Here is a 12,827-nt window from a genome sequence, read left to right on the forward strand (position 1 = left end):
TTGCAATCCACTTTATTGTTAATGAATTCAGCATGTTATATTGACTAATTTCAGTTCTTGAATGATCTTTCTTGAATGAATGTTATGATTTCATTAATTGGAAAATTAATGAAGTCTAGGTGTTTGTTGAATTGTGTGAGTTAGCATCATTTTTAATTAGGTTGTGTTAATTAGTAGGTTGGGTAGGAATACCCAATTACCTCACATTACAATTGATTGGTTTGGGTTTAAATTGCATACTTAATTCAATTCTTCATAGGAATATGCAGATGTTGACTTAGGATGCTAGCTTATGTGTATTGGAAAATACCATAGTGTCATTCATTCCAAGTTCTTGATTTATCTTGGGGTTGTAGTATTGCTTTAGTATTTGTGTTATAAAATTCAGGGGAAGGGAAACTTGATTCCTAACACACTTGTCACTCGATAAGTTTCTTCCATTGCTTAATTCATATTTTAGTTCCTTAGTTTTCTTTATCTGTCATTTGGTTATTTAGTTAGTAAATCACCAATCAACCTTGTTAATTTCATTTAAATCAATTTTACTTTTACATTGAAAGTTAAGGATATAATTCTCCGTGGGATCGATTTTGTACTTATCATTTATTACTTGATTGCGATACGTATACTTGCGTAATATCTTGAGATACAAGCAACAAGTTTTTGGCGCCGTTGCCGGGGAATTTTGTCTTTGATAATTAGTGTAGAAGTAAGTTTTTGTTTTATCTACTGAAATTTCTTTGCTTTGATATTAGTCTTCTTTTATTCTCAGGTGCTTTTACCCTTGTATGAACACGCTGCCTGATCAAGAGTTGGCACCCTTTGACATCGAAATAGAAAGGACATTTCGAGCTAGAAGAAGGGAGCAACGAGGCCTAGCAGCAGTTCCAACAATGGCTGAAGCAGTGAGAAATGGATTGAATAATAATGAGAATAATATGGCAGCTGAGGGTGATGATAGAGATAGAGCCATCAGAGCATATGCTGTCCCCATGTTGCATGAGCTGAATCCAAGCATAGTACGGCCAGATATTCAAGCCTTACATTTTGAACTTAAGCCGGTGATGTTCCAAATGCTTCAAACTGTGGGACAATTCAGTGGGCTTCCAACAAAAGATCCTCATCTCCATCTTAGACTCTTCATGGAAGTAAGTGACTCTTTCAAGATACCTGGAGCAATTGAAGAGGCTTTGAGATTGAAGCTATTCCCTTATTCATTGTGGGATAGAGCAAGAGCGTGGTTGAACTCCTTACCTCCCCAATCAGTAGCTACATGGAATGACTTGGTAGAGAAGTTCTTGATGAAGTACTTCCCTCCAACAAAGAATGCCAAGCTCAGAAATGACATAACTGGTTTTCAACAGTTGGATAGTGAGTCTTTATATGAGGCATGGGAGAGGTTTAAGGAGCTCTTGCGTAAATATCCTCATCATGGCATTCCTCATTAGATTCAGATGGAGACTTTCTACAATGGTTTAAGGGGACAAACTCGATCCATAGTGGATGCATCAGCCAATGGGGCTATATTGGCAAAGTCTTACAATGAGGCTTATGAAATTTTGGAAAGGATGGCCAACAACAACTACCAATGGCCAGCTGAAAGAGCTGCTGCAAGTAAGAGGGTGGCTGGAATTTATGAGTTGGATGCAGTGACAGCCTTAACTGCACAAGTTTCATCCCTCACTAGTGTGCTAAAATCTGTAAACTTGGTTGCAACTGTACAACCACAACAAAATCCAGCAGTCTCTTGTACATATTGTGGTGGGGAGCATGTCTTTGATAGTTGTCCATCTAACCCAGAATCAGCCTACTATGTTGGTAATTTCAGCAAAGCTAATAACCCATATTCCAACACTTATAATCCTGGTTGGAGGCAGCACCCTAACTTCTCTTGGAATGGTCAAGGACAGAATGTAGGCCCATCATCTATCCCAACTAGACCTTATCAGCTTCCAAGTGCTCAACAGCAAGTGAAGATTCAGCCTATAGAACCTTCTTCATCAATTGAGCTCCTATTGAAAGAATACATGGCAAAGAATGATGCAATTATTCAGAGCCAAGCAGCTTCATTGAGAAATTTGGAGAATCAAGTTGGGCAGCTGGCTAATGCTTTAAGCAACAGACCTCAAGGATCACTGCCAAGTGATACTGAAAATCCTAGGCATGAAGGCAAAGAGCATTGCAAGGTTATTTCATTACAGAGTGGGAAACATCTAGAGCCACCTCATGTTAAGTCCAGTCAACCGAAGGAGCCTATTCCTGTCCAAGAAGAATGGGAAAAGGAAGATCCAGTGGTTATTCAAAAGGACCAATCTGATTTTGAAAACAAAAGTGTTGAACCACCAGCTACAGCTCCATTGCAACAGGGTTCTCTAGAAAAAAGTGCCTTATAAACCACCCCACTTTCCTTAAAAATTTCAAAGGCAGCAACAAAACCATCAGTTCAAGAAATTCTTGGATGTTTTGAAGGAGCTCCACATCAATATACCATTCGTAGAAGCACTTGAACAAATGCCAAATTATGTGAAATTCATGAAAGACATCCTTTCTAAAAAAAAGAGATTTGGAGAGTTTGAAACAATAGCCATGACACAAGAGAGTAGTGCCTTCTTGCTGAACAAGCTTCCTCAAAAATTAAAGGATCCTTGGAGTTTCACCATTCCTTGTGCTATTGGAGAAAATTATATTGGGAGAGCCCTTTGTGACCTTGGAGTTAGCATTAACCTTATGCCAATGTCAATCTTCAAGAAGCTTGGTGTGGGAGAAGCAAGGCCAACTACGGTAACACTTCAGCTGGCTGATAGATCCTTAGCTCATCCCGAAGGAAAAATTGAAGATGTCTTGGTAAGAGTTGATAAGTTCATCTTCCCCGCTGATTTCATTGTTCTTGATTTTGAAGCTGATAAAGATGTGCCTATCATTCTTGGAAGACCCTTCTTGGCCACTGGAAAGACTTTGATTGATGTGTATAAAGGAGAATTAACTATGAGGGTAAATGGAGAGCAAGTCACTTTCAATGTTCTCCAGGCAATGAAATCTCCAGATGAGATAGAGCAATGCCCAATGGTAGATATCATTGAGGAGCTGGTTTTAGAAGAAGTTGAGACAAAGGGCAGTACAAATCCATTAGAGCTTTCATTAACATCTGAAATTTCACAAGTGGGTGATAAAGCAGGTAGCTACATTAAATGGTTAGATGCAAGACCAGCTGAGACATTAAGAAAGAGTGGATTTGATCCTCTTGTATTATCTGAGCATGCAACTCAATCTCCTAAGCCATCAATTGAAGAGCCTCCTGTGTTAGAATTGAAGCCTCTTCCAGGACACCTTAGGTATGCCTATTTGGGTGAAGGAAAGACACTTCCAGTTATCATTTCAGTAGTGCTAACAGCAGAGCAAGAAGATATGTTAATTAAAGTGCTGAAGAAATACAGCAAAGCATTAGGATGGACCATATTAGATATCAAGGGAATCAGCCCATCAATTTGCATGCACAAAATTCTCTTGGGAAGACTGCTGTAATAATAATTCGTGGAGCATCAAAGGAGGCTGAAGCCAATTATGAAGGAAGTGGTCAAAAAGGAAATCATTAAATGGTTAGATGCTGGGGTGGTGTATCCAATTTCAGACAGCAAGTGGGTGAGTCCAGTACAATGTGTCCCCAAGAAAGGAGGAATGACAGTTGTAGAGAATGATAATAAGGAGCTGATACCTACAAGGATAGTGAGTGGGTGGAGAATATGTATGGACTATAGGAAGCTCAACAAGGCTACAAGGAAAGATCATTTCCCTCTACCCTTCATTGATCAAATGCTTGATAGATTGGCTGGAAAAGAGTATTATTGCTTCTTAGATGGATACTCAGGGTACAATCAAATAGCCATTGCTCCTGAAGATCAACATAAGACCACTTTCACTTGCCCATATGGTACCTTTGCCTTTAGAAAAATGCCTTTTGGTCTATGTAATGCCCCAGCCACTTTCCAAAGATGTATGATGGCCATTTTCACCGATATGGTGGAACAATTTGTAGAGGTGTTTATGGATGATTTTTCAGTTTTTGGAGAAACTTATGTTGAATGTCTCACTCACTTGGCAAAAGTTCTACAGAGATGTGAAGAAACCAATTTAGTCCTCAACTGGGAAAAATGCCATTTTATGGTTAGAGAAGGGATTGTTCTTGGACACAAGGTTTCCAAATAGGGTCTAGAAGTGAATAAAGACAAGGTTGCCATTATAGAAAAATTACCACCACCATCAAGTGTGAAAGGGATTAGAAGCTTTCTTGGACATGCTGGGTTTTATAGAAGGTTCATAAAAGATTTTTCACAAATATCTAAACCATTGTGTAGCCTGCTTGAAAAAGAAAGTCAGTTCAGCTTTAGTGAAGCACGTATGACAGCATTTCTAGAGTTGAAGAAGAAGCTAATCTCTACACCCATCATTGTGGCACCGGATTGGTCTATTCCCTTTGAGGTCATGTGTGATGCTAGTGATTGGGCTGTAGGAGCAGTTTTGGGACAGCGTAAGAATAAGGTATTCCATTCAATCTATTATGCTAGTCTGACCCTATCAGGAGCACAACTGAATTACACTGTCACCGAAAAAGAGCTCTTGGCAGTTGTGTTTACATTTGACAAATTTAGAGCTTATCTAGTGGGGGCAAAGGTCATTGTGTTCACAGATCATTCAACCATCAAATATTTGATACACAAGAAGGATGCTAAACCAAGGCTGATTAGATGGATCTTATTGCTTCAAGAGTTCAATTTGGAGATAAAAGATAGGAAGGGGACTGAGAATCAAGTGGCTGACCATTTGTCTAGGTTGGAAAATCCAAACCAAGCAGCTGAATTTGAAATTAAAGAAGTGTAATATCCAGCCCTATTCTAACCTTGACTCGACTCGGATCCATCATTGTATTCAGGTCCGAGGACCTGAAGCCGTGGAAGAAGAGATTTATGGACCATTCTGATTGATGATCATGATTCGGAGACCGAGCCCATGGACATTGACAATGTTACCCCTTGCTTAAATGCATTGTCGGTGTTTAAGGAAAGTCTGTGCATCGGAGAAGATTAATATGGTTGATGTACCAAATGAACTCCAGTGCACAATCCAAAGGTATTCCCCGAAACTAGACTTCTTGATTGAATTGTGAAAGAAAACCTCACTCAATTTGACCTTGTATAGCCTTTCAAATCCCTACTTGAAGTTGCTGTTCTAAACATGAGTTTTCTGCTGAAAATATTTTGGTCGATCATTTTGGTCGATACCATCCACCAAGGACCATCGACCAAAATATCCCAGTCTGCCAAGTTAATGATTCCATGGAATATTCCTTTTCTATTTAATATGACCTCGAGCCTGGAGCCTTTTGCAATCATTTTTCTCACCTGGGAACGTGGGGAGAGCTTCCCAAAGCATCTCCTTGGTTAGTGTGAAGGGTATCTCATCAAAGACACTTAGTTTATCATTGATTCTTGTCTTCATCTTCAACACTAAGGTATGACTCTTCATTCCACTCTCTACCCTACCATTTTCTACTCTTTTCTATTGTCATCTTGCTGATGAGACATTTGGAATGGTGCCGCAACCTTGCAACCACCACTCCAAGTGCCTACTCATGCTCAATCCATGATTCCCTTAGCCATTCATTGATGCTAATGCTTATATCTCATGCCTAGCATATGTATTCCATGATTTACCTATTAACATCATACCATTTGATATCAAACTGAGCTATAGAGTGTATTATGTTCATGTTTAACATTGCCATATGGTTCCAATCGAATTTCTATTAGTTCCTCTAGCTATTGCATGCTATTCATCATCAATGCAATCAATTCCAACTCATGCCATGATGTTTATCACTTGAACTTGATAGCTCAAATTGGGGCTTTTTAATTGGACCATTGGATTGGGTTAATTCCTTGATTTATAGTGTCCTACTACTGTTGTTAAGTATGCCTCCAAGTTTCAGATTGATCCAAACACCGGAAGACTCATTTCGGACCAAAATCCCCAAAATCCACTATTCTGCCCGAGGACAATTTTGGTCGATACTTTTGGTCGATACCATCGACCAAGACCATCGACCAAAGTTGTTGCTGATAGAAACCTTGGTCAGTTTTGACCCAAATGACATCCGATCTTCCGATCTTCCCGACTTCTTTTCTAACTTATTATTGATGTTTGTTTAGGGCCTTAACAATTCTATTGGACTATTCTTGGTATTCTCAATTCATCATCAACTCATCCAAGGTAAGGATGGTTATATCCATAAACCTATAAGTCATCAAATATTGAACTGTGCTTTATTCAAAGAATGAAATCCCTAAATTTCTTTCAATCATTATGATACTGTTATATATGTGTTAGAACAGTAACATTTAAATCTTTATACTTTTGTTGTGTTACTTTATCATTTTGATTTGCTTATGTTTATAATGATGCGTTTCAATATCATGATTTGATTACTATTATGAATATGCATTGGATGCATGAGAAATAATGAGATTGGATGTGTGATTGCTTACGTATGACTTGGGATTGGAGGGTGTCCTACGGACACTTCTGTCCTTGGGCATCGGAGGGAATAGTATGGGATGTTCTCCGATGGTGCCTATCGACACTCTCCCGAGTTATTGGATGACATACATAGGATTGTTTAGTTGTGTGGCTAGGTTCATCCTTGTCGTGTCAGACCCAAATCGGAAGGGCATTGAGACCGAACAACCCGTGGTAGTGTATGGTTGGATGGGCGCTCTAGGCCGGTAACCAATCCGGTAGGGGACATAAACCATGCTACGGATACTTGAAAGGGGCCATTTATTGGTAGAGTTGCATATGGATAGACTTGGGTTCATGGGCGCTCAAGACTGGTAACCAATCCGTGAGAGGACGTGAGAGCTTCCCGTTTACTATATGTGGATGACCAATAGGGTTGATGAGTCTGAAATCCGGGATTTCGTTCACTCTAGTGTGAAGGATACCGGAAAGGATCGTCGGGGGCGAGGAATGGACGTATCTGAATCTGATTTGACCGACTGAGTAGATGACTTGCATTGGGCTAGGCTTTACTGTGACATGCACCAGTACTTGACCAAATGGTGATGTGAGAGAGCGGTGACCGATCCCCTTACCATGGTTTTTTGATGACTTTACCGATCTTCCCCGGGCATTCCCAAGATATGGAAATGGGAGAGTGACTGACGACCCGAGAGAGTACGGTGCTATGACATAAAGCATGTCTACCTTAGAGACCAGCATTCATAGAGTTAGGCTCATATCTGCATCATATGTTCCATATCACATTGCATTATTATATGTTCTGAATGTGTATGATTTCTAATTATGGAATAACTTCCTTGCTGAGTTCTTCAAACTCATTCCTTTTTGTGCAAATGTTTTAGAGTACATTCCAGGTGCCGAAGATTACGATGGCACCTCCTATGAGGCGGACTATGATTCCACATACTACCCTCCGGGTAGTGGCGTCGGTGAGGATCCGTATATTGGAGCCGAGGAGGATTACTATCCGCACCAGGGTTAGCCCCACAGTTGTGAGGGAGCGGCAGCCCTGGGTTTACTTCATCCATACGGTGAGGCGACTACCATTAGTATAGAAGAAACCCTTGCATGGTGCCCCATTCCCCTGGTGTATTTGTGGAACCTTGGATATTGTAATTAACTTGTCTTTGGATTATTCTGGTGATATTCGGATATGTAACTAACTTGATTTACTTCTTTTCCGCTGCTCTGAGAGGGTGACTACCACACCTTCTCACCCTTTATGATTTTGATCACACTTTATTATTATCTATATTCCGCACTCTGATTTAGTTACTCTTATCTTATTCATGATACTTAGTATTAGCTATTTTTACCATTGATTATTACTGTTCATGATTGTGTTATCGTGTATGTGAGAGGCAACATGCACTCAGACCATTGATCCTTGGATTGTGGATCACATCCTGGGTATTCCAAATGGGGTACCGGCTGGGTGGATGTGACAGATTGGTATCATAGCCCAAGATCAAGTGGAACCCTGACCACAGAAACGGTGACGGAACATTCCAAGTCACAGATCCAGAAGTGACTCAAGTGCTCCTAGAAGTGAATAATAGATAACCTGGACTAGAAACCAAAATATTGAAACATAATTTGACCCATGAATAAGACACAATAATATAGACAAAATAACTGAACTTCATTGATTTCATAGGGAAATTTTTACAAGTCTGAAAAGAGAAATACATCCATGATGATATAAAAGAAAATTTCTAGTGCTGTCTATGTAGGTGAACGACTCCTGCGATCTGTCTGATCCCTCCTAGATCTGAACTCCTCCTCCAGTCGTGCAAACCTCTCACTGAGGGTGCACATGTGTAACTCCATCCTCTCCTGCCAAGCCTCGATCCTCTCAAGAATAGAGTAAATCGACGACTGATGAGACGCCACATCTGGAGCCTCAGAAGTCGTGTGTGATGGGCCTCCGACCTCAGTAAATCATGGAGCGGGAACCTCCTCATGCCTCGGAGCCTCCTCATGACCCTGATCATCATCCTCACTATGCTCATCATCGTCACCACCATCATCATCATCAGTACTATCATCCTCTGAGTCGTATCTCCTGATGCATCATCGATATCATCCTCATCCTCTGATCTGACTGCATCCTGGAGCCCCATCTTCCTGATCAACCATGTACAAATGGGCTCACCTAAATCTCGACCCTGAATCGTAGGTGTATGATTCTAACCATTAGCTACAAGTATTACTCAGTTTTATTGAAGAACACAACAATGGTGAATGAAGTTTTCAAGAAAAGAGAAAAAGAAAGAGAACTTACTTGTGTAGATGATCAAGTGAGACTATCAAGAATGATTGAAGCTTTGAATCAAGTCCTAGCACTTTTGAAAACCCTAGAAAATCGCTTTCTCTAGAGCTAAACTCAAAATGGTTGAGTGAGAAATGAAAATGAAATGAGAAGTGGGCCCTTTAAATCTGATTTTCGCGCATAATTTATTTTGGTCGATCATTTTGGTCGATACCATCGACCAAGAAGCATCGACCAAAATTCTCCATTTTCCTGCATTGGGTTATTTTGGGAATTTATGATTCTTAGACTCATTTCCTCTATATTTTGATCAATGCTGATTTATTTTACTGTTATATTGATAATTCTAACCATGATTTGGTTATCCTATTCGTTGGCCAAGTTGTCTTTGTCAAATTTGAAATTTTGGTATCCTTATCTTTGATCCATGCAGAATGGTCTTACTTAGAAATCGTTTCGTCGGATTCGGAAGCAACGGAAACGAAGAAACCCCTGCTGGAGGCTCTGATCAGCAGACACAGGACGATAGCCACACCCGAATGGCATTCCTGGTGCCCCCGATATCGGAAGCTTTAGAGATATCGCCAGCGTCATGACCAACATGATGCAACAGCAGGCTGCCCAATTTAATCAAATGATGGCTGGTTTTGCTACCCTTCACAATGAGAACCGTGCTGGAATTGGAACTTCTGGAGCCGCAGCCCCTCTTATGGAAAGATTCACCGGGACACCCCACACCCGTTAGATGGAAAGTTTCCTAAAGTTACAAGTACCTTCCTTTACTGGTGTAACAAAGGACACCCTCTTTCCGAACAAGTGGCTTCGTGAGTTAGAGAAGGCCTTCAGACATTTGCAATGTTCTGATGCTCAGAAAGTGTTGTTTGCCGAGCAGAAGTTTCAACAAGAAGCTGATGCATGGTGGGCTTCCACTAGGCCTATCCTTGAGACCTTGAATGGTGGTGTTGTTACTTGGGAGAAGTTTAAGGAAGCTTTTTGCAAGAACTACTTTCCGGAAGCTGTAAAGGACGCAAAGGAGGCCGAGTTCATGGCCTTAGTACAAGGTACTTTGTCTATGCTTGAGTATCAGCAGAAATTTGAAGAACTTTTCTTCTTCGCCCCCGAGTCTATTAAGTTTGAAGAAGCCAAGGCGAAAAGGTTTTTCAAGGGTTTGCGACCTTCTATTAAGGCATACCTCACTGTCTTGCCTCTTGAAGGATATGCTCAGGTGGTTCAAAACTCGAAGAAGCTTGAAGAAAATGAAAAGGAAAATGCTCGAGTTTAGAAACCCTGGCAACCTAGACCTTCTGGATTTGTGGACCGTGCTAGACCTACTCCTTATCCTGCACCCGCCTTTCAGCCGAGAAATGTTGGTCAGAATCCTAATTCCCTTCCTGTGAGCTATTATGGTCAGTCCAGTGGAGCCAGACCTCAGGGAGCTACTTATCCTCCTAGGCCTGGGATGGTGAATCCTAGACCAGCTTATCAGAGACCTCCCCCTGCTGCAGCTCCTATTGGACCGAAAGATACTACTTGCTTCCTCTGCAAGCAAGCAGGCCATTATGCTCGTTCTTGCCCCAAGAAGTCTGTGCAACCTCAAGCTCCTGTAGTGAAGAGTACTCCTGCTGCTACTTCTGCCCCTCCCTCTGGCAGAGTGTTTAGCATATCTGGTACCGAGCAAGACCCCTGCCACAATGTTGTAACAGGTACTCTGTTAGTGGCTTCTCTTCCCGCATTTGTATTATTTGATACGGGTGCATCACATTCATTCATATCATCTAATTTTGCCTTGAGAACTAACTTGGCACCTCGATGTTTATCTAGTCATTTATCTATTTGTACCCCTGTTGGGTCTGCTGTTAAACTAGATAAAGTGTTAGAAGATTGTTCCATTTTGATTTGTGGAAGAAATCTGAAGGCAAACCTTGTATTATTTGGCATGAGAGATTTTGATGTAATCTTGGGAATCGACTGGTTGACTTCCTACAATGCCGTGATCTTATGCTCCTAAAAGAAGATTCAGTTCCATGTAGAAGAGAATTCAGTTTTCGAATTCCAAGGAGAGAAGGGAAGATTTAGCAAGAAGACCTTGTCCACTCTAATGCAAGTCCATGCCTTTTTGGGAGATGCTTCGTGCTGGAAGCAAGGTCGAGAGAAGAAGAGACTTGAAGAAGTCAAAGTTGTTAGCGAATTCCCGATGTTTTTCCGGATGACTTGTCAGGTTTGCCTCCTGATAAGGAAGTTGAGTTTTCTATAGACTTAATTCCTAAAGCGGCTCCTGTATCCAAGACCCCTTACAGAATGGCACCTACTGAACTCGAAGAGTTGCAAACTCAATTAAATGAACTCTTAGAGAGAGGTTTCGTGCAGCCAAGTGTGTCGCCTTGGGGAGCTCCGATCTTATTTGTAAAGAAGAAAGATGGTAGTATGCGTCTGTGCATTGACTACCGGGAATTGAACAAGCTGACAATCAAGAACAGATATCCTTTGCCTCGGATTGATGACCTTTTTGATCAGTTGAAGGGTGCTGCTGTCTTTTCAAAGATTGATTTGAGATCAGGATATCACCAGCTGAAGGTGAAGTCAAGTGACATCCTTAAGACAGCGTTCATAACAAGGTACGGACATTATGAATTTAAAGTGATGCCTTTCGGCTTGACTAATGCCCCTGCCGTGTTCATGGACCTCATGAACCGAGTATTTCACGATGTACTCGATAAATTTGTAATCGTTTTCATTGATGACATCTTGATTTACTCAAAGAATGAGGAAGAGCATGCGGAGCACTTGAACTGCACGTTGCAAAGGTTGAGAGAAAAGAAACTCTATGCTAAATTTAGCAAGTGTGACTTTTGGCTCTCAAGTGTAGTGTTTCTTGGCCATGTTGTTTCAGCCGAGGGTATTCGTGTTGACCCAGAGAAAGTCCAAACTGTTACTGATTGGGAAAGACCAAAGACCGTGACTGAGATAAGAAGCTTTCTTGGATTAGCAAGATACTACCGGAGATTCATTGAAAACTTTTCTAGGTTGGCTGCCCCTATGACTAAGCTAACTAGAAAAGAAGAGAAGTTTGTCTGGACCGATTCTTGTGAGAAGAACTTCGAAGAGCTGAAAGTTAGATTGACAAGCGCCCCGGTTCTGACTATACCTGATAGTTCCGGTGGATTGACGGTCTACACTGATGCTTCTAAAATTAGTTTGGGCTGCGTGTTGATGCAACACGGAAAGGTAGTGGCTTATGCCTCTCGACAACTAAAGGATTATGAGCGGAACTACCCCACTCATGACTTAGAGCTTGCAGCTGTCGTATTTGCTTTGAAAATTTGGAAACACTATCTATACGGTGAGAAGATTGCCATCTTCACGGATCATAAAAGTTTGAAATACTTCTTCACCCAGAAAGAGTTGAATATGAGACAAAGAAGATGGTTGGAGTTGGTCTCTGACTATGATTGTGACATCCAGTACCACCCGGGTAAAGCAAATGTAGTGGCGGATGCTCTTAGTAGAAAGAGTCAAAGAAAAGAGTTGGATTTAAATGTTTTGAGTCGGCCTTTGTTGTCCTCAATGGAAAGATTTGGTTTGGAAGTGGTCCCTAAGGGTTCGGATTGTATTCTCTATGCCATGACTGCAAGATCCTCCCTTAGAGATAGAATTGTTGCCTTGCAAAGTTATGATCAAGAGTTGAAAGAGAAGATTGATAAAATTGCCTCGAATTCAGAAATGGACCTTGCTTTTAGTACATCTATGGATGGTACCTTATTGTTTAGAGGTAGACTCTGTGTGCCCGCTGTTGATGAAATCAAGAAAGAAATATTGAAAGAAGCACACCAGTCCATCTTTACAGTACACCTTGGAAGTACCAAAATGTACAAGGACTTAAGGGAACATTTTTGGTGGAATGGTTTGAAAGCAGATGTTGAAGACTTTGTTGCCAGGTGTGAAACTTGCCAACGTGTGAAAGCTGTTCGCCAACCCCCATCTG

At 41.1% G+C, this 12,827-nt stretch overlaps 1 protein-coding gene and 1 non-coding gene across 2 annotated transcripts; one reads left to right on the plus strand and one right to left on the minus strand.

Annotated features, from left to right (window-relative positions):
- Positions 1-1,331: 1,331 nt before the first annotated feature.
- LOC149005132 (small nucleolar RNA R71) lies at positions 1,332-1,438 on the minus strand. Its single transcript, XR_016170060.1, has one exon. It is a non-coding gene; the product is annotated as a small nucleolar RNA R71 (small nucleolar RNA).
- Positions 1,439-2,586: 1,148 nt separating this feature from the next.
- On the plus strand, positions 2,587-3,522 carry LOC149005133 (uncharacterized). The gene has a single exon (XM_089135800.1). The coding sequence runs from the start codon at positions 2,587-2,589 to the stop codon at positions 3,520-3,522; it is 936 nt and encodes a 311-aa protein (XP_088991926.1).
- The last annotated feature ends 9,305 nt before the right edge of the window (positions 3,523-12,827 follow it).

The sequence above is a fragment of the Hakea prostrata genome, chromosome 9 (assembly GCF_041222555.1).
Source record: "Hakea prostrata isolate BN-2017 chromosome 9, UWA_Hpros_2, whole genome shotgun sequence".
Lineage (NCBI taxonomy): Eukaryota > Viridiplantae > Streptophyta > Magnoliopsida > Proteales > Proteaceae > Hakea > Hakea prostrata.

Coding starts and splice junctions, on each gene's coding strand:
- LOC149005133 (XM_089135800.1), top strand. CDS start 2,587: ATGACACAAGAGAGTAGTGCCTTCTTGCTGAACAAGCTTCCTCAAAAA.